The sequence below is a fragment of the Phascolarctos cinereus genome, unplaced genomic scaffold (genome assembly GCF_003287225.1).
Source record: "Phascolarctos cinereus isolate Bilbo 61053 unplaced genomic scaffold, phaCin_HiC Scaffold_4;HRSCAF=312, whole genome shotgun sequence".
In the NCBI taxonomy this organism is placed as follows: domain Eukaryota; kingdom Metazoa; phylum Chordata; class Mammalia; order Diprotodontia; family Phascolarctidae; genus Phascolarctos; species Phascolarctos cinereus.
In genome coordinates, this window is record NW_027555847.1 from 95,035,284 (window position 1) to 95,058,041 (window position 22,758).

General features: G+C 39.0%; 1 protein-coding gene across 1 annotated transcript in view; it reads left to right on the forward strand.

Annotated features, from left to right (window-relative positions):
* The window catches only part of FGD3 (FYVE, RhoGEF and PH domain containing 3), a 198,263-nt gene that overhangs the window by 126,565 nt on the left and 48,940 nt on the right, over positions 1-22,758 (forward strand). Inside the window, 1 exon segment of the mRNA XM_020999038.2 lies at positions 15,598-15,754. Coding sequence (XP_020854697.2) covers positions 15,598-15,754 — 157 coding nt within the window.

The following is a 22,758-nucleotide window of genomic DNA, read 5'->3' on the forward strand; positions in this document are numbered from 1 at the left end:
ATGTCATTAAAAAATCCACATACTTTGGTATTTCAGTGGAGTGATGATCTTACCAACATGTATGCTCCTGCCAACAGTTCAGATTGCAACATTTCTCCCATCCCTACCATCACTCATCCTATGTAAGTCTTGTCTATGATCTTCCCACACATTTTCTTTAAGGGCTTCATTCAACATGCTGGGAGCCTTCCTTCAGATCTCTTGAGTTTGCATGGATTGCAGTGGAACACACAGGCTGTATACTGTTTTATTTCTCACTCTAGCTCCTTGACTAGACTTTTATACAGTTATACAAATGGATACATGTTCTGATGGACCAGCTCTATGAGTCACCTACCAAACTGTAAACCATAGTTTGGATAATATATGTGTTTTCCTGTGTAGATAGTTAGGCCATACTCTTGAATGCTTAAGGACCTCACTTAGGAGGCTCATATTTGTTCCAGGGCTTAATGTAGTGAGCACAATACTATCTGCAGACCTCACCATATTTAGGGACTCACTACTCAGTTTGAATTCTATACTGGCCTTCTTCTTGGCAGATACTTTTAGCAAGGGTACATTTCCCTCTTTTATACCCCACTGATTGATAATAGTCATTTAAGTAAAATTATCTGTTGTTATATTTTTCATGCAATATTATGTTATTTTGATATATGCATGGAAAATACCTTGTTTGAGGATAGTCTTCAAGGTGGCGTTTTGTTCTACCAAATCAAAGGACTTTCAAAAAAATAATCAACAAACAATAAGCAGAGTGGGATCTTATATTTGATGTAGTTTTCAGTTGGTTGTGTGATTATACAGATGTGATCTGCTGTACAGTAGCATTTGGAAAGCTTGCCTCTTCCCTTTTTCAGTTTTCATCCATGATACCCTTGATATATCTCTAAGCTCTCCTTATTGAGATTTTTGTAGTGATGGGAAAATAGACTTTTTAGTTACCTTTGAAAAATTTATAATAATAAGGCCTATGATTTTTTTCTAAGCATTTAATATCCCCTCCTTTTTTAGATTAACTTGAGAAATGATTCTTTGGGGCCCTTGAAACTGTATAAACTCCAGCTGGACCTCCTTTTGTGTATACTTGGTCTAATCTAAGTGCTCTTTTCATCTTTGTTTTCTTCAGTGCATTTCCACTTCACTATGAAGCACATCTCTAATGTGTTGCTTCCACTGCCATTGATGGAGAAAAGAGCTTGTTCTGGAACTCCCCATAGATCTTTTCCATCTGTTTATTGTTCTCTTGCCAATTTCATCCTTAAATACCCTTGAGATCATCTTGCTCACTTGGGTCTTTGCTTTCTGTAAGGGCAAGGCTGGCTAGACTTCCTCTAACCTTGTTTTCTCCTCCACTGCTTCTGAATTGAGGTTGTACTACTTAAAATTCAATCAAACAAAAATTAAGTGCCTACTATGTTCAAGGTGCTTTGCTAGATGCCAGGGAAAATGAAATCGCCCCTACTCTCAATATACTAATTGGAGGTAAAGGGAGAAAGAGAGACCATGTAAATACAGATATTCATGGTACAAGGAAAACATGGGGAGGGGCAGAGCACTATCGATTGTCTGCATCTGGGAAGGTACTATGGCATAATAATATCTGAGTTTAGCCTTAAAGGAAAATGAGGATTCTGAAAGTCAGAGATGAGCAGGGAGTTGAATCCAGGCGTGGGAAAAGGGTTATATGAATTGTGTTATATTACTGAATTTAGGTCAAGAGCTAGTATAGCTTAGTTTGCCTCAGTATGATTATATGAAAGGGAGTATTATGAAATAAGACTAAAAAGGCAGATGGAAGCCAGATTGTGGGAGGCCTTATGTCAGGCTGAGGCTTGTATTTTATCTGATAATTAAGTAATGTGAACCCACTATGTGGTTAGACCTCTGCCTTAGAAAGATGATTTTGGCAAGTATGAAAGATGTATTGAAGAAGTAAGAAACTAGAAGCAGGTAGACCAGTAGTTTAAGGAAGAATTGCTAAGGACCTAAACTAGGATAATGACCATGTGAATGGAGGTTGGAGGGACAGATTCAAGAGATAATATGGATCTTGAATTGATAAGACTTTACAATTTCTAGGAGTTGGAGAATGAGTGAATGAGAAGAGTCAAAGATGACTCCAGTGTTACAAAATGAGAATGATTGTGTCCCCAGTAGAAAAGGGAAGTTTGGAGGAAGAAACAGGTTTAGGTGGGAAGATAATGAGTTCATTTATAGGCATATTGTTTATGGTGTGAGGTAGGACATCTGGAAGGTGATATCCATCAGGCAGTACGTGACAGAGAATAGGAATGGATTCTAGATTTGGGGGTCATCTGCTATTTTGGGAATCATCTTTAGATTTAAAGGATCATCCTTTAAACCAGGGGAGGTAAACAGATCTTTTTAAAAGTTCATGTAGAGAGGAAAGAGAAAAGAACCTAAGAGCTCTAGTAAACACAGTAAAGGAGCAGAAGAGGAATTTCAACCCAACTCTTCTTAGAAGACTAAGAAGGTCAGAAGATGTAGTACTTAGACAGGTAGGAGGAGAACAAGGGGAAAACAATGTCACAAAAGCCAAGGGAGGAGAGAAGATCCAGGAGGAGGGAAATGGAGTGGTCAGCAATGTCAAAAACAGCAGAAAAGTAGAGCATAAGGCCTGAGAAAAGGCTACTGGATCTATTTATTAATTGAACTTAGGAATTGGTGATAGTCTATATCCTTTTATTCATTTCTCATATTTTGTTTTAAATATTTTTAAAAGTAGATCAGATTGGAATTGCTCAAATCATGTATCATACCTTATAATTTTTATTCATCTAATTTGGCATTGATTTTGATCTTTGCTCTAATAATTCACTGATCTGATTCACAGATGGCTGATTAAGAAATGTCTGCAGTAATTGGTCATTTCCTTTCAATTCATACATAATCAATTTCATGATATAATTTAGTACTTGACATGTGAGGGCCTTCCTGACTTTCTTTTCAAAGAAAGTATTCATGGCATATAAGTACAAAGCTTCTATAAAGTCTGTAAGCCTTTGGCCTCTCTTGTTTCTTATTTCTGAACCATGTTAAATAGAAAATCTGAACATTTAAAAGTGTCCCTCTTTATGCAGCCCTAACTCTCCTGTGTTAATTCCGCTTTTGGTAAAGCCATCTATATTTAATCTAATTATAAATTAAAAGATTAGTGGTTCAGTTATAGGTAGGTTCTGTTGGAGAAGAAGTTGGATTGGATAGGAAATTTAGGAGTGAAACTTTTTATTGATTTGAATGATTTGGCTAATGTTCAGAGTGCAGATGACTTAAAGAATAAAGTAAACTAAAAATTAATATTCTCTAGGATTCTGGAATTATAGCATTAAAATCAAAACACTTACTCTTCCTCTAATTTTCTGGTTTTTTTTAAATAAAGGATAACATAACTTTAAACTCTGAAACTGGGACAGTTCCTAAAGAAGCTAATTTTTCTAGAGGAGCTGATGAAGTAGGCTGTTCAGCAGCCAAACAAACATTGTATATAAATGATATACCAAGCTTTTGAGCAGATTTGTGGGGCTGGAGTAATTTCCTTCTTTTATGAATTGGTGAGAAAGACAATAGGGTTTTTATGACTCCCTGCCTCAAGGCAGAAGTTGAAGGAGACACAGCCTTTGACCAGAGAAATAAGAAAGCTAGAGAAGTGCTAGGAAATTAGTTAATTAATTCTTTCAACAAATGTTAAATATATAATGTGAGCTTTGGCAAGCTAAGAATGAGAAGTAAGAAAAATTATTCTTTAAGTAGAAGTACGCAGAAGATAAGGCAAGGGGGACAAATAACTAGGAGCAGTTTTGACATCAAGGTAAGATTTCTGGGTAAGTTAAAAAGATATCATTCTTGTCAGGGTCTATGCATAATACAGACATTTGTAAAAGCTAACTATTGGAATAATTAAAAGTTACATAAAATCTGGAAAGAACTATAAAATGGTGAACAACACGGAAAAATTCTTGGAATCACTAATTAGAGAAATATCCATTAAAATACAGTTGATCCCCATTATTTGTGGATTCTCTGTTTGCTAATTCTCCAACTCTCTAAAATTTATTTGTAACCCTAAAATCAACACTCCCAGCTAAGGTTGAACAAGCTAATACTCTATCTTGTTTCAGTCTATAAACATTCTTTTTGTGGTCTATTCAGTGCCACTTTTTTTGAATTTTGGTTATTTCACCATTTAAAATGACCATCAAGTATAGTGCTAAAGTGTTGTCAAACCTTCCTAAATGCAAGAAAGCTGTGATTTACCTTATGGAGAAAATTTGTGTGTTAGATAAACTTCATTCAGGCATATTATGGTGCTGTTGACCATGAGGTCAATCTTAATGAATCAAAAATATAATATGTCTAGAAGAAGAAAGAAGAAATTATCTGGTCTGAATGTAAGGTTGTTCGAAAAAGTGCTTAAGTAAATGTGACCAAAGACTCAAAGAAACCTATACCTGCATCTCCCCTAGAAGCAATGGTTCAGTATTCTCTGATTCAGTGTTTATAGCCACTGTAGAGAACATAACTACCATGAATGAGTAGAATTGATTGTAATTTCTAGGTTTCACCTAACACGTATCATGTTGTCAGGGATGAAAAAGAGTGGAAATAGTTGATATTTGACTTTGAGGAGACAAACATGAATATACTATTGGTGGAAATTTGAATAGGTCCAACTGTACTGGAAAACAGTTTGGAGCTATGCAAGAAAAATCACTGAACTGCACATATCCTTTGACCTAGCAGTTCTACTACAAGTTATATACCCCAAGGAGATAAATGATAGAAACTTCCTAAATATGATAGCATACTTGTAGCAGTACTCTTTTTGGTAGCAAAAAATTGAGAATGAAGTAGGGTACTACCCAATGAGGAATGGTTGAATGAATTGTGATATACAAATGTAATTGAATATTATTGCTCTATAAGAAATGACAAATATAAAGAATAAAGAGTAACATAGGAAGGCTTGTTTGAAGTGATACAGAGTAGGCAAAGCAGAACCAAGAGAACGATATACGTAATGATTACAATGATATAAATGAAAACAAAACAAAAACTATGAATTCTGATTATTAGTAACAAACAGTCTAGAGAATAGAGGATATAACATACATCCCTCCTCTCAGTAGAGGGGTGGTATACTGCAGGTTCATTGTCATGTAGCACCTGGTCAGACATGGTTTTTTGTTGGTCAGTTTTGCTTAACTACACATTTGGGAGGGAGAAGGATTGAGAAATTACTGTGATGTTTTAAAAAAAGCATAAATTTTTAAAAATTATTTATTTTTTTTCTTCCTCTCACCCACTCTCCACTGGAAAGAAAAAAATAACAAAGATTCATGGTCAGGTAGAAGAAATTCTCACATTGACCAAGATTCTTATTCAGAATCTTGAGTCCATCACCTCTGTAAAGAAATAGGTAATATGCATCATTATCATAATTTCCGTCCATTCCGGAAGGCAATTTGGAATTATGCCCTAAAAGTCACTACGTTGGACCTGTCCTATGACGTTGCTATACCACTGCTAGACTTATGCTTCCAAAGAGATCAGAGAAAGGGGGGAAAGACCTATATGTAGAAAAATACTTATAGTACCTCTTTTAATGATGACAAAGAACTGAAAGCCAAAGGGGTGCCCATCAACTGGGGAGTGACTGAACAGTATTAGGAATATAGTAGAATACTGTTGTGTGGTAAGAAATAATGGAGAAGAAAGGTTCAGAAAAAGCTGGGAAGACTTGTATGAACTAATACAAAGTAAAGTATGCAGAACCAGGACAACAATTTATATAATGACAAAAACATTATAAGGGTAAACAGCTTTGAAATACTTAAGGACTCAGATCAGTACAGTTACCAACTATGATTCCAGAGAATACATGAAGAAATATATATTCCACCTCCTGACAGAGAGGTTTCACACCTAGTGTTGCATACTAAAACTTTTTTTTTTAAAAAAGACCTGGCCAATGTAGGAATTAGTTTTCCTCATTATACATGTTTGTTACAAGAATTTTCTTTTTTTTCCAATGGGGAGGGGAAGTTGAGGGGGAGAGAAATAGATTTTTTTAGTGAAAAAAATCCAATTTAATTTAACCAAACAATGGCTGGATGAATTCGAAGCTCTCCCAATGGTATACTAATGTGAAAGGCATCAATATTTGAAAATAGGGGGAGGAGGCTAGTAATAATAATAGTCTTTATATAGTACATTAAGGCTTGCAAAACACTTTACATATATCATCTCCTTTGATCCTCACAGCAATGTGAGGGAAGTGTCCTTATCCCCATTTTATAGATGAGGACACCAAAGCTGAGAGAGCTTAAGTGGCTTGTCTAGGGTTATGTGACTAAAAAGGTCTGAGACGAGATTGGAACTCATGCTCCTGACTTGCAGGCCAGTACTCTCTCCTCTGTGCCATCTGCCTGTTTTTGTATTTTGAGTTTTATTTGCTTTAGAAAAGTGGTTAACTATGTTGGTGTAGGGATCTCCCTCAAACTCATGCCTTAGGAGGATCAGTCGAAAGAACTGGAGATGCTTAAATTGGAGAAGAGAAGATTTAAGGGTCACATCGTAGTTGTCTCCAAATATTTAAAGGGCTCTGAAGTGGAAAAGAGAACAAACTTGTTCTTCTTAGCCCCACAGGACATAGCTAGGCTCAATGGGTAGAATTTGCAAAGAAGCAAATTTAGCCTTGATGTAAAGGGAGAAACTTCCTAACTGTCAAAGTTAGTTGAAAAGGGAATAAGGTGCTTGAGAGGACAGCAGTAGTTTCATCATAACTGATGATCACTTATCAGGCATGTTACAGATGAGATTCTTATTCATGCACATGTAGGAATAGATGGCGCCATTTTCAAGGTGCTTTGCAACTGTGATATTCTGTAAAAAGAATTAATCTTAGAATCACAGACTATTAGTGATGGAAAAAACATTAGATCATTTAGTCTGTCCCTTCATTTTAAAAATGAAGAATCTAAAGTCTAAAGAGGAATCGTTTGTTTACTCAGAGTCACACAGCAAGTTAGTAATAAAGCCAGAACATTAATATAAATTAATATTTTTAAATTGCTTAGGTTAACTTTTAGTAAATATATTTCTTATAATAGAAAATATTATAATTATAATTATAATAGAAAAGATTATAAAGTCAAATGAGCTGGTACAGAGAACTAGAAAGATTGAACTTCTACTCTGGACTACAGTGATTATGCTATGCTACTTTATTGGCATATGAAATTGGCTGGAGAGTTACAGACCTAATCTAATTATCTCTGTAAGGGCTGAAACTATAAAAGAAAATTAAGAGATAACACACAACCTTATGACATTCTCATACAAATCAAATACACTGTATATTACAAACCTTGAAAGATTGTTTGGTTATATAAACCCATTCAGATTGCATTAAGAATTATGGAAAACCCCATGTAGAGGACTATTAAATGGTAGGAAAAGTTGAGATTCAAATGCCCATGAAGCCTTAGGATCTGAGCCTAGGTAGATGTGTATTTTACTTCTGACCAAGCAAATGTGAGTTATCCTATTGAGAAAGAAAAGGGAAAAGCATATAAAGAGCCCAATGTGACTGCAGACAAAGTTCCCTGATGACCTAAAGGACACGTATGAAAGATTAAATGTGGAGACTGTAACTAAGGATAGATACAGATAGATGTCATGGACATATAGAAGTGAGACAAAGTACAGAATGAGTTGAATCTTTTAAAAAACTGTAAAACACAACAAAAGGGTCTCTGTTTGAAACAAGAAGAAAGAAGAAGGGACAAGTGTAATCCTTGGGGCAGATAATGCAATATTACCAGATGACAGAAAGCAGAACTTTACCCAGCAAAGTTCTTTTAAATCCTAGGTGACAGGCTAGCCCTAGCTTAAGTGAGTGATTTTACATGATGAGCTACTTCATCTTCAAAGTTAGAAAAAGGTCCCTGGATAACTGTCAAGGTACTTGTTCTCTTTTCTGGATGCTAGGACCGAAGATTCCGGGGAAGTCTGTCCTGTGATCAATTCAACTCTGGTCCATACCCCTCCGTACAGAATTGTCTGTAATTACTTCAGACTAAATAGTTAGCCTCCAGTCCTTGCCATGCCTCAGGGCTTCATTGACTATCTGGCCCCATTCTTACCTTTCACACAGTACTTAGAGAAATGAAATCCTAGAATCTCCAAAATAGAAGGGTCTGAAACAGGAATGCCTTCCCTCACTGTGATGTCAAACATGCAACCACAGCTGCGTGTACTGGCAACATTCCCAAAGCCAAACCAGATAAAAATGTAATTGGTACATATTTAACAGAATGAAAAAAGTGCAGTGAAATACAGATGTCAATGTTCATCTCACAGGGATTGTTATGTTTAGTAGCACCTGTTTCTATTTGAATTTACTCTTCTGCTCTGCAACATCCTAGACATGTCCAGTGAAAGAATTCACCTCATCCCATGGCAGCCCATCACAAACAAGGAGTTTGCATTTTCTTAGCCCCTTGTGGATTGGCAGATTCAAACCATAACTCTCAGTACACATCTTTGGCTGGCAGGCCCAGGAATTGGAGATGCAAAGTGAAAAAATCTTAGTGTACAGGGTCATTCAAGATGCAGGTGGGTATAGAATAAGAACATTATAAAACAAGAAGCAAAATTAGCGACTGTATGAGACCTCCTTGTACAGAAGTTCCAAAGTTACAGTTATTTCAGAGGCAGCTGAGAGCAATCTCTGGTAATTTCTAGGGGGGCACTTTCCTAATGAAACAACCCTGATGTATATTAAACCTCAGATCACATAAGACTTGTGGCTGTTCAGAGGACATGTGTAGGGTCAGAAACCGAGCAGCTAAACTGGAAAAATTCTCTTCGCTAAGATCAAGCAGTAGAAAAAAAGGACCAGAAACAAATCATGCTATATAGTCCCCAGGCCCTTGAAAGTTTTAAGAAAACATATCTGGACAAGTTTCAAATAACAATTAAGCAGACATCTCAATTCAACAAACATTTATTTAATAAGATGAGCCTCCTTCCTTCATTCCCAGCCAGTCCTCAGTGGTTCTAATCTAGAGGAAAGGGCCCTGGGTAATTCTTTGTGTTGTTAGAAGAGCACAATATAATTAATGTAAGTTAACAAAAAGCCTAAAACAGTCAACTCGAGCAAAAAATTCTCTTCTCTATATTTTATGTATTACCCCAAATCTGTGCTTTTTTACAGTTCTGCAAATTTGGATAAAATTTTACAACCTGGATAAAAACTCAACTCTTAGCTATAACTTTCAAGTACTACAATTTCCACTAATGTTCCCATGCTGAACTCATCACAGAACATCATGAACTTTGAAGAATGCCTCAACATTACTGATCACTAGTCTGACCCTTCCCTGAATTACGGAGGAGTTCTCCCTTCTCAATATCTCTGCCTAAAGACCATCATTAACTCTATATGTAACTATAACTCATTATTTCCCTTTCCACTTTGGATATTTTTAATTATTTTAAAGTGTTTCTTTATATTGAACTGAAATCTACCATTCTGCAACTTTTATACCCATTTACTACTAGTTGTGCCACCTGAAAAACAAAAGAAGTCTAATCCCTCTTCTACATGGGAGATCTCCAAACACTTAAAGATGATATCATGTCCCCTCAAAATTTCTCTTTTCCTTAATTCCAGCCTTTATTACCTTTTGCCTGAATTGTTGTTATTGCCTCCTAATTGGTGTCCCAGCTTCCTGCTTTTTGGCTGTCCTGCTAATCTTCTTCTTTAAAAAAATAAATTTATTTATTTATTTTTAGTTTTCGACATTTACTTCCATAAGATTTTGAGTTCCAAATTGTCTCCCCATCTCTCCTCTTTCCCTACTCCAAGACAGCATGTAAACTGATATAGACTCAACATATATATTCATATTAAACATATTTTCATATTAGTCATGTTATAAAGAAGAGTTAGAACCCATCCCATTAATCTTCTTTTTTATATATATATTTTAGGCAATTGGGGTTAAGTGACTTGCCCAGGGTCACACAGCTACTAAGTGTCAAGTTTGGTCTGAGGCCGGATTTGAACTCAGGTATTCCTGACTTCAGGGCCGGTGCTCTATCCACTGCGCCACCTAACTGCCCCCCCCACTAATCTTCTTAAACATAAATTTGAATACTGCCCTCCTCTGTTCAAAAATCTTCAGTAGCTCCCATTTGCCTCAAGAACAAACTCCTTGGGGGCAGCTAGGTGGCACAGTGAATAGAGCACCAGCCCTGAAGTCAGGAGAACCTGAGTTCAAATGCAGCCTCAGACACATAACACTCACTGGCTGTGTGACTCAGGGCAAGTCACTTAACCCCAATTGCCTCATGCAGAAAAAAAAAAAAAAGAACTCCACAACCTGATATTTAAATCCCTCCCCAGTCTGGCTCCAACCTGCTTTCCTAGCCTACATAACTCTCCTTCACATACTCTGTGTTTCAGCCAGATAGCTACTATTGCTAGTTTTTGTCCAAAATTTAACATCCCATCTCCTGCCTCTGTGCAGTCATTTAAGCTGCCCCTTGTGTCTGGAATATTTTCAGTGCAACTTGTCTGAATCTTCCTTCAAGGCTCACCTCCTTTCAGCTTAAGGTCAGGGACGGTTTTTTGCCTTTCTTCCTATCCCCAGCATTTTGCATAGTGTCTGGAACTGTGAAGGCACTTAGTAAATGCTAGTTGACTGACCTTGGGTATCACTCTCCCTCCCCAACCCCCACAATGAAGCCTTCTGTGATCTCTGTAGATGTTAGTGTTCTCTCCATCCTCATATTGCCCTGAATTTATTTGCTCACATGTTGAAGAAGAAAATTAGATTGCTTGGGGATAGGTGCTGCTTCATTTGTCTTTGCATTCCTACCACCTAGCGTAGTGCATTATAATTTTGTTGTTGTTGATTTGGTTTTTTTTGTTGTTGTTTTTTAGTGAGGCAGTCGAGGTTAAGTGACTTGCCCAAGATCACACAGCTAGTATGTGTCAAGTGTTTGGTCTGAGGTCGGATTTGAACTCAGGTCCTCCTGCCTTCAGGGCCGGTGCTCTATCCACTGCGCCACCTAGCTGCCCCTTGATTTGTTTTTTTTGTTTTTTAATTTTATTAATTTATTTTGATTTATCAACAATTACTTCCATACGCTTTTGAGTTTAAAATTTTTCTCCCCCTTCCTCCCCACCACCCTCCCCAAGACAGTGCACAATCTGATATAGGCTATACATTTACATTCCTATTAAACATATTTTCACATTAGTGAAGTTGTAAGTAAAAGTTAAAACCAATAGGATGAACCATCAGAAAGAGGAAACAAAACTCAACAGAAGAGAAAAAAAAAGATAGCGATTCAACTTTCACGGTTATGATTACTATCTGAGTCTTTTTCTCCATCCTTTTTTCCCCTCTGTTTATGCTTTTCTTTGTCCTCTCTCCTTCCCCCCACAGTACTTTGCTTTTGACCACCGCCTCCTTCAGTCTCTCCTCCCTTCTATTATCCCCCTCCCTCTTCTTGCCCCACTGCTTCTTCCCTCCATCCCCCTCCCTTTTCTTTCCCTTTTCCCTCCTACTGCCCATAGGGCAAGTTAGATTTCTATACCTAACTGATTATGTTATTCCTTCTTGAGCCAAATCTGATGAGAGTAAGGTTCAAACAATGCTCACCCCTCCCTTCTTTCCCTCTGCTGTAATAGGATTTTCTGTCTTTTCCTGTAATGTAATTTACCCTTGTCTGCCTCCTCCTTTCTCAAGTACATTTTCTAAGATCAGACTAATCCACTTACTTGGATCCATTTAACCCACTTGATTAGATTTTTTTTTATCATTACATCAAAGTCAACTAATATCCGCCCCCTTTATGTATACTCCTTTAACATGGTGTAATAACAATACAGTTCTCAAGAGTTGCAAGTGTCATCTTCCCTTGTAGGGATGTAAACAGTCCACCCTTATTAACAACATTTGTATCTTTCTGTCCCATTTACCTTTTTATGTCTTTCTTGAATCTTGTACTTGAAGATCAAATTTTTTGTTGAGCTCTGGTCTTTTTATGAGGAAGGTTTGGAAGTCCCCTATTTGTTGAATATCCATCTCTCCCTTGGAAAATCATGCTCATTTTTGCAGGGTAGTTGATCCTTGGCTGCAATCCAAGCTCCTTTGCCTTACAGAATATCATGTTCCACGCCCTGCAGTCTTTTAATGTAGAAGCTGCAAGGTCCTGTGTAATCCTGACTGTGGTTCCATGATATTTAAATTGTTTCTTTCTGGCTGCTTGCAGCACCTTCTCTTTCATCTGGTAGTTTTGGAATTTTGCTATTATATTCCTTGGAGTTGTCAATTTGGGATCTTTTTCAGGTGGTGAGCGATTATTCTTTCTGTGGTTATTTTACCTTCTGGTTCTAGGACTTCAGGGCAGTTTTCTTTTATGATTCCTGAAAGATACTGTCCAGGCTCTGTTTTTCATCATGGTTTTCAGGTAGTCCAATGATTTTTAAATTGTCTCTCCTGGATCGATTTTCCAGGTTGTTTTACTGATGAGGTATTTTATGTTTTCATCATTTTTTCATTTTTTTGTTTCTGTTTGACTGATTCTTGCTCTCTCATAGAGTCATTAGTTTCCATTTGTCCAATTCTAGTTTTTAACAGATTGTTTTTTCTGTTTAGTTTTTGTACTTCCTTCTTCAATTGGCCAATTGTATTTTTAAGGGATTTGTTTTCTTCAGTGTACTTGTTTTCCAGTTTGTCAATTGTGTTTTTTAGGGTCTTGTTTTATTTAGTGTACTTTTTTTCCAATTGGCCAATTGTATTTTTTAAGGACTCTTCTACCTCTCTCATTAGACTTTTAAAATCCTTCTTGAGCTCTTCTAAGAAGGCTCCTTGGGCTTCAGACCAGTTCATACTCCCTTTTGATGTTGCAGATGTGGATTTGTTGACAATATTGTCCTCTTCAGAATTTCTGTCTTGATCTCCACTCTTCTCATAGTATGAATCTATGGTGTGTTTCTTTTTACTCATGGTATTCCCTGGCCTTTAAAGAGATTGAGCTGTCCTGCTGTGGAACAGAGGGCACTGACCCAAGCTTCTTGTGTTGGGAGCCTAGGTCTTGGTCACTGGCTTTGTGTGCTGGGGCTTCTTATGTTGGCAGTTGGAGGCTATAGGGTTTTGGCAGCTTACCTGGTATTGGGCAAGGCTGGAACTTTCAGGCAATTCTAGGTTGCGTGCTTTTCCTTTCCTTTAGCTTTCTTCAGCCGCCTTTAGATGGGTGCTGCAGGGTGTTTATCTGCCTGGGGCCCCTTGCAATGCTGCCTCTCTTGTTTCTGCTAATGCACTGGGAGATTCCTTTGCATTAGAGTGCTGAGGCACCTGGTGGTTTTCTGGGCTGGTTTCCACTGGTTCCCCTACCCTCACTGAGGGACTCAAAGGTCCAGGTGTTGGTGTTTGCCTGCTCTACCACCTTGGCTTCAGGATCTCCTCCTGGTTGACAGTTGGAGGCTGTAGGGTTCTGACAGCTTACGTGGTATTGGGTTGGAATCAGCAAGGCTGGGACTTTAGGAAGACTCTAGGTTGTTTTCTTCAGCTCCTTTCAGATGAATGCTGCAGGGTGCTTATCCGCCTGGGGTCCTTTGTAGTGCTGCTTCCCTTATTTTTGCTGAGGCACTGGGAGACCGGTTTGTTGGGCTGCTGCACTGCTGTTCCCCGTCTTTCTTCTAATTCAGCTGTTCTAGGGTTGTTTTTTTTTTCTGGGGTGATATTTTCTGGGTTTTCAGAGGTTGATAAGGGAGGGTAAGAGAGACGACCTTTTTACTCCGCCATCTTGGTTCTGGGAGCCTTGATTTGTTTTTAAAAGGCTTGTGATTTCACTGCTCTAGGGGGACTACCAGTGACTAAATTGCCTCTACCAGTGCTTGCAACTTTTAAGTCTTTAGAGAATTATTTGGGATCCTGAGAGTTTAAGTGACTTGACTAGGATCCCACAGCCAGTGTATGTCAGAGGTAGGACTGGGAAGCCAGGTCTTCCTGATGATCTCTATTCACTACGTTACGCTGCCTCTCAAAGGAGTATGAACGTCTTGTAAATAGTAGGCATTAACACACACAGACACACATATATATGTATCTGTGTATGTATACACATATGTACATATAAACACATATAAGCACACATATGTGTATATGTGGGTGTATAATATATCTATATCTAATCAGTCTTTAATAGAACTGATCAGTGATCATGATACCATGGGACTTAGGATAAGGTATTTCTTCTTTCAGTAGAAAGGTAGCAGACCTTGGTGAAGAAAATTATACCTCATAAGATATGGGCAATGTGTTGAGTTTTGGTTTTGGGTTTTTTGTTTTTGGCTTCTTACAAGTAAAGTTCTAAACAATTGGTGGGGATTCATAGGGAAATGACAGTGATGAAATTACTGATTAGACATGAAAGGGATCTTAAACATCACTGAGTCCAACACTTTTATTTTACAAATGAGGAAAACTGAGGCCTAGCTAGTGTCTGAGGTGAGATTCAAACCCAGGCCTTCCTCACTCCAAGTCTAGTGCTCTATTCATTACACTCAGCTGTCTATGTAATTTATCATTTATTCATACACTATTTTCTTTTGTCCTACTGTTGTTTAGGAGTTTGTATCTTATCTCCCCAAACTCTGTGTAAATTTCTGGAGGGTAGGGACCAAGTCTTATATATTCTTTGGATACTCCCTAGCTTCTAGCATGATCCTTAGAGGTATACTGTACTTTCTGTTTTTGCTTTGGTCTTGTTTTGGTAGAATTCCATTGCTCTGTGGGAGTATGTCAGTAAATCAATAAACATTTCAGTGCCTACCATGTGCTAGTACCATGCTAAATATTAGGAATATAAATACAAATAAAAACAAAGAAAGTTTCTGCCCTCAAGGACCTTATATATGCGGAAGACAGTACACAAAAAAAGAGCCGAAAGGGGAGTTGGGGTGAGCAGGCAGGGACGTGATGGGGAGGTCCAAAGAAGTCCAAAGTCAGTATAACTTATGGGTAATGGGGAGAAGGCTGTGCCCAGCCCCCTCTTTATTTTTATTTTTTGGCTTTTAGGCATTGGGGTTAAGTGACTTGCCCAAGGTCACACAGCTAGTAAGTGTCAAGTGTTGGGTCTGAGGCCAGATTTGAACTCAGGTCCTCCTGACTTTAGGGCTGGTGCTCTATCCATTACGCCACCTAGCTGCCCCTGCAGCCCCCTCTTTAAATAGAGGCCCTGGAGCCCATGTTGCTGCCCTCTAGTCAGGGGGTCCAATCACAGGGGCAGAGGGTACTGATGAGATGTGAGTACCAGGCAGATTCAGTTTTGCTAGATAATGAAATTTTCCAATGATGAGTTACCTGGAGAAGGAAGGCTTGACAGAGAGTTCCATATAAGTCCAAAAGCAGTGTAATTGGTGGGAAATGAGAAAACTATGTTGAGCTCCCTCCTTAAATAGAGGCTCTGCCCTCCAGTCAGTATGGGTGTATGTGTGTGATGTCGCTAACTGATAACAAGAATTTCTTTCTTACTCTGCTCAACCTTTCCAAGGAGCACCAATCCTAGGATTGGGGATATTCTTCAGAAGCTAGCTCCATTCCTGAAGATGTATGGTGAATATGTAAAGAACTTTGACAGAGCTATGGACTTGGTAAACATCTGGACCCAGAGATCATCTCCCTTTAAAGATGTTGTTCAGAGTATCCAGGTATGTCGAGGGTCTTTCTTTATGTCTCTGTCTCAAAAATTAAAAAATACAGTTGGGAAGGGGTTGGTAGTTTTAAAAATGTAATGAATTCCTAGAGGCACATATTTATGTACCCAGTTTTATAGAGTGGAAAACACTGAAATTTCATCCCCAATGCCATGCTTGGAACCAAGGTAGAATCTCAACTCCTGAATCTCTCTTGTCCATTTTGTCCCACTTGTCCTATGACTACAGTAGCTTTTTAAAATATCTCTTTGTCTTGGAATGGAAATAGAAGTTTCAGACTTCCCAACTGTTGCTATCACTCCTTCTGTGTACTTAAGGGGAGACAATATTGGGGGAGAAGTCCTTTGTGAGTTTAGAGGTTTTTCCTTATTTGCAAGGATGCCTTCAACATCCTGTCATCATTCTTATTTACTCGATTCTTCCTCCTCCTCTCCCTTCTACTTTTTCTTCCCCTCTCTCTCCTCTTCTCTTTCTCCCTCTGTCTCATTTCCCTCTGTCACTTCAGCTGTATGGCTTTTTATCTCTGGTATTTCCTGTGTCTTTACATCATGTGAGAAACTGCTGCCATAATGGGCTAAGTACTTTTGAGACTCAGAATTCCCGGAGGATGAACATAGGTGAGAAACAAGTTTTGACCTTGGGGAAGTCACTATGAAAGAGTAGTCCTCAGATCAGTTCCTCTCTTCTTGTATAAACAGACACACTGAGTGTGGTAAAATCATTTATCAGATTTCTGTGAAAAGAAAAGTGACAAAACCTATCTCCATAAGCTGTACACTGTTCTCAAGAAATCCTTTTTTTTTTTTCCCTATTAAGATAACTCTGGGGGCAACTAGGTGGCACAGTGGATAGAGCACTGGCCCTGGGGTCAGGAGGACCTGAGTTCAAATCCGGCCTCAGACACTTGACACTTACAAGCTTTGTGACCCTGGGCTAGTCATTTAACCCTGATTGCCTTGCTCCGCTCCCCCCCAAAAGATGACTCTGTTAAAGGTTGACATCAAGGCCTTACTGTTGTCTTTGACAGTGCCTTATATCATTAACAATTACAACAACACTTTTCTAACTTTCTGGCTGGTTTTCTTGTTTCTGTCTTTTGTCTCTCCCTCTTTAGACACAATCTTGTTTCCTAAAAGTCTATGGGCATAGGAGAAATTCCCAGATGTGTAATAGGTTGAGTTTGTGTTACTTTGACTTTTGAATTACATTTATAAGTTTGGGTTTTCAAAATTAGCACTCCAGAAGTGATTTATTTCCTTTTGGGTACTACAGTTGAGGTAACTGTCATTAAGTGTGTTTGTTTTATGATTAAGTGAGCATTCCCCTGGGTGTGGATAACTGAGTTTCAAGTTATAGCCTACAATCTACATGCTTTGTTGGGAGGGAGGGGTTGGGGGATTAAAAAAAACAATACTCTCTGATTTAAACTTCAGCTGTTATTAATGACTATTTAATCTAACTCTGGCATTCTTTGAGTCCTCACGAGAACAGACTCCCTACTCTACCAGATGGGCTTCAAAGCAACTTTTTATCCAAAAGCCCTTGTTGGTGGCTTAACCCCACCCTTTCAACACCTTTAGATTAGGCTTGGGCAGGCGAACTGTTAACTTGTCTTTTGACTGCTCCTTACTCATTCTGCCAACTCTGAATGTTATTTGCAAAGGAAAAAACATTTCTATTCCTTGAGGTATTTTTTTTTCCATGAGGTTTTGTTTCAGCAGAGACCAGCAGAAAGATTATGGCCATAGATCATGGTTATATTCATGGTCTTTTCTATCAGGACCTTCTCTGGAAGCTCCTTTGGATGGCATTGTCACACCATTGTCACTCCAAAGACTGAGTTCACTCCAAAGTATTTCTTCCTGGGGACCTGGTGCTCTATCTCTGCCTCAGTTGCCAGCCATCAGCTCCAATCCACACTTGCCAGTCTTTATCTGCCTATATCGCAAAAGCTGCTTCTAAGACAGGCTGAGATTGGATTGTTGTTGTCTAGGAATCAATAGTCATATCCTGACTGTGTTGCTGGGTGGGGCTGCACACATGTTCTGTACCCCAAGGCGTTGTTTCCTGTCTACTTGACTGGACTACATTCTCCACCTGACCATTTTGAACCCAGCATCCCAACCCCTAGTTTTGTTAGAGTTGGGTACTAAGTTAGGCAAAGCAGGCAAATGTTGAAGACATAGTACATGCAAGTGGTACCATATACAGGGACATTTAAAATACTTATAAAGATACATATTTTTAATGTCAGAAAACCCCACACTCGGAGATCGTATGATGTAATTGAAAGAGAACTAGATTTAGAGTTAGAAGACATGGGATTTGAATCCTGGGTCTGTTACATAATAGCAGTATGATATAAAATTATATTAAATCTATGTTCCGTCATTGAGCCTCAATTTTGACATCTGTAAAATGAGAGCATTGACCTAGATGATCTCTAAGGTACTATTTAGCGCTAAATCCTGTTATTTTATAACATATACTTATTTTATAACAAGTCAACTCATATACTTTTCACTAAAGGTTCAGAGTTTTGGATGGACAACCATAGATAATGGTTACAGTTTTCAAACTTTGCTGAAAAGTGTGCGTATGGCTTTTCTGGATCCTGGTGTGTCTGCTTCTGATCAGCTAACATCATGGGTATTCTCCTGGGCCTTTTAGGCCTACAACTTGCTGTACCCTGAACATCCTCTTTGCCTGTACTAACTAATTTCCAGACTTATGACTGTACTATAGGTAGCCAAGCCAGGATGTACAATCATTCCTCATGGAACCACTTCAACCTGAGTGCCCAACTCCAAGAAGACACCACAACTCATCCTTTGAGACATATGGCCCACAGGGCCATAGAGAGATCACAGAATTTGGAGTCTGAGGAGCTAGGTTTGAAACCTAGCTCTATTGCATACCAGCTGTGTGACCTTGGACAAATCAAACTCACTTTCCTCACTTTGGGTCTCACTTTCCTCAATAAAAAGAGGAAGTTAGACAAGATGATTAAGTTTTTTCCAGCTCCAAATTTTATGTTCCTGTGGCTTATACCTTAGCTTTTGTCTTCATTTCCAAATGTTGTGTCCCACTAAGCATGAGCTGTAATTGATGTATTGACTCAGTGAATTGTAGACTTCAAGACCTGTATCTATATATAAGTGCCATTGAAATACATTTACTCCCTTTCAAGTCTCATGTTTGAGGCCAGATGAGTTTCATTTACTCTTCCAGGGCACATTTTTTAAATGAACAAAAGGTATGGGTGATTGCCTTATTTTGATAACTGAGGTTTAAACCAACTTGGCCCTCCCTCCACAAAGTGGATGCAGTTGGGAGATGCACATTTTCATCAAGGTGGCCATTTTATCCCAAAACAAGTCCTCAGGCTGGCATATTTTAAATTATATAGGTTTCCATAAGAAACCCTCAAAGGTGATTGTAGAAAGTGACAGCAAGCAGATCTCTTGGAGATTCCCTAATCCAACCCTTTTGTTTGTCTCCTGTTAGATATTTGAAGTTCTTCACCACCTGTGCCCTTTCTACCTTTCCAGTCTTTTTACACTTCACTCCCTTCCATGCACCCTGTAACCTAGCTACACTGGATTGTTTGTTCCTCACATGTGATACTTCATCTCTTAACTTCATGCATTTGCACAAGCTGTCTCCCAGGCCTAGAAGGCTCTGCCCCTCACTTTTGCCTTTTAAGTTCCCTGGAATCCTTTAGACTCAGCTCACATCTCACCTTCTGTAAGAGACCTATCCTGATCAGCACAGGTAGTAGTGCCTTCCTCTGTAAGATTATCTTCCAATTACTCTGTAATAACTTATACATACCTAGTTATTTTCCTGTTTTTCTCCCTCATTAGACTGTGAAGTCCTTGAGAAGGGGGACTATTTTTTTTTCCTTTTTCTTTTTCTTTGTATCCCTAGCACTTAGCACGGTGCCTGACAATAGTAAGTGCTTAATAAATGCTTGTTGACTGACTGACTGACTTCTAGATGAGCCCTGGACCTCTTTATCTGATTGACCAACCAGATATGGACCAACAGTTGGAATGAGGAGTCAATCTAACACTTGAAAGATACACTTGCTGTTTTCTAGCAGGCCAATGGAATGATCAGTTTTCTCCTTCCTGGCATTCATAAGACTCACCTTTACCACTAACATGTACATTCATACCTTTGAATTACAGTACTTTGGGCATAGTTGGGGTACAGAATTCTTACTCAGTTAACTTAAAAGGACTTTTCCCCTGAATTCTCATTTCCAGTCCTTCTCTCGCCATTCTGTGTCCTATCTGTCATCTGCGCCCTCATCTGCTAGTTGGGGATACAAACTGCAAGCCAGATGTGCCATACTGATCCACAGTGACAAAAGAAAGTAAGCTAAGGCAGTTCGGCCAGTGGACAGTGCTGATTGGGCTGCCACTTCCTGTGGAAGGTGAGACATAGCTCTCTGTCTCTGGAGAGCCCTCACACCAGGCCTCCTTTGTGAGCTTGCCATAACCCTATCAGGTCATTCAGGATGGACCTCCCAAGATCTTTTAAGAGTCATTCAGCCTTCTATATCTCCTTGCTTACATAAATAGTAGTATCAGGACAACCTCTTCCTAGATAGTCATCCCCTCATGCCAGTATATATAGAATGGGGGCAGCTAGGTGGCATAGTGGATAGAGCACTGGCCCTGGGGTCAGGAGGACCTGAGTTCAAATCCAGCCTCAGACACTTGACACTTACAAGCTGTGTGACTGTGGGCAAGTCACTTAACCCCAATTGCCTTGCACCCCCCCCCAAAAGATGACTCTATTAAAGGTTGACATCAAGGCCTTACTGTTGTCTTTGAGAGTACCTTATATCATTAATAATTACAACATACACCCATATAGAAGTTGGATCCTAAAAGTTGCTCCCCATGTTCATATTCCCAGCCAACATGCCAGACTTTTCCCCCACCTGCCTTGGTAAAAATGGGCCCCTGAGAAGAGTGCAGACTACCCTAGTTGAAGAGGTTAGATGAATGGGGATTACTTAGAGGCCTAACCCTTTGGTGATTGCCATCACCAACCCTAATCTCCTATAGGACCCTGCCTTGTTCGAGGGAGCAAAATACCATATCTGCCAACACCACAGAAAATGCTTAAAACTGTGGATAAGAGCATACAGGCTTGAATCTAGTCAGCATTCTTGCTCTGGTTTCACTATTATGCGTATCCTCTCACCTATAACAGAACTGAAGACATTGTTCTCAGTCTCCCTGTCTGAACTCCAGTCATTCTCTGTTTGTTCCTTTAGGTTCACTTTGAACCTTGGCTACCAGTCCTTACCTGTGTACTTTGATTCTGCTTCTTCCCATGCCCTCATGCCTGGTCCAGGTGTTTAGCCATCAACTCTGGGTCGATTTCTCAAACTTAGCACTTTACCAACACATCTCATCTGGCCTGAAACCCTGGACTCTGACCTTAGTTCTGTCATAAGGATTCACTATATCTGTAGTTCCCCTCTGTCTTTCTCGTTAGCTTTCCCTTCTCTCAGCCTGCTTTTCAGCTTTATCACCTGTCATGTTCTGCCAGCCTGGCCTCACTCCTCAGAGTTCTTGAGCCTTCTTCCTGGCTTGTCCTGTCCTGTGGCTATTTATCACTGCTTCTTTCTGCTCTCTGCCCACTTCCAGCAGAGACTTGATTTAATTCCTGAAACATCCAATGCCTTTCCCCTCTGAATGCTTTAAAACACAATTTGGACAGAACAGATTTTAAATGAGAATTCATCTCATGGCTTCCTTGCAACTCATTTCTTTTTCTTTTTCTGCTTCTCCAGGTCCTTTAAAGTTGCTGGTTTTGTTAAAGTAACAAGACACCTTTTTTAATTTTTTTAGAGCTTTATATGTATGGCTACAATTGTATCTTTAAAAACAAAACTACAAGTCAAAGTTGCCACTAACTTAGCAATTGACTAATTTTTCTCCATTTCCCAATATGATGGGAAGAATATAAAGCAGATCAGAGTAAATGTGATTGTTCCAGATTTTTTCATCAATATAATGTATCTTTTCTATAAACTCAAACTGGTTAGTATGACAGGGATCAGAGAGAGGAAATACAGAGCTGGGGCAAAAACTTTGTGATCCTTTGGACCCCACCCCCAAACCCCAGCAGAAATGTTAGAGCCACTATCTAAACTTCCCATGAAGTGGGTAGCTCTTGGCATTTTATGTCCTTTTATCCTAAATGACTTTTTCCCATAAATAGAAAACTTCATGTATCCTTTCTGTTTCTGGAATTTTCATTCCTCTTTCCAGTTAAAGTATTTCCACAATCTGGGAAAGCCTTGGTTTATAAAACACTTAGAAATAATAGATTACTCAAAGGCAGCACAGCAGAAATATGGCTCACTACACAACATAGTGGCTAGTGATTTTCCAGGTAAACAGTGTTTCTGTTATGCAATAACTCTGGAAAATAGTTCAAGTCAGTATGTCTCTGCTCCCCTGTGGTGGGGATAGGAAATCCTAGGCTGCTTAGGACACAGAGCCAGCAGTGCAGCAGCCCACCAACAGAGCACTATTGCCCCAACTTTGGCATTTGAGATTTTCAGCTCATCCTTTAGGACCAGCATTTTAGCAGCCTCTGTTTGAACCCAGATTGTGATTTGCTGGTTTAGCATGTGAATGTAGGAGACTAAGTTCCTGCAAAGTTAGTGATTGGCTAATTTTACTCCGTTTCTCAAAGTGATGGAAAGAAGATAAAGTAGATCAGAGTAAATGTGATTATTCCAGGTTTTTAACTAAGCTGTCTTTTCCACAAATCCAAACTGGTTAGTATGGCAGGGGTCAGAGAGAGGAAGTCTGATACCTGAAGTCACTGTTTGGGTGGTAGTGAATTTACCCAGCTGGAAGTCAAATGATCTGGGTCCTAGTTCTGCCCTTCCTAGCTATGTGACCTGGGGCAAATCAATTACCTTCTCTATGCCTTAGTTTACAAATTTTTAAGTTAAGGGAGAG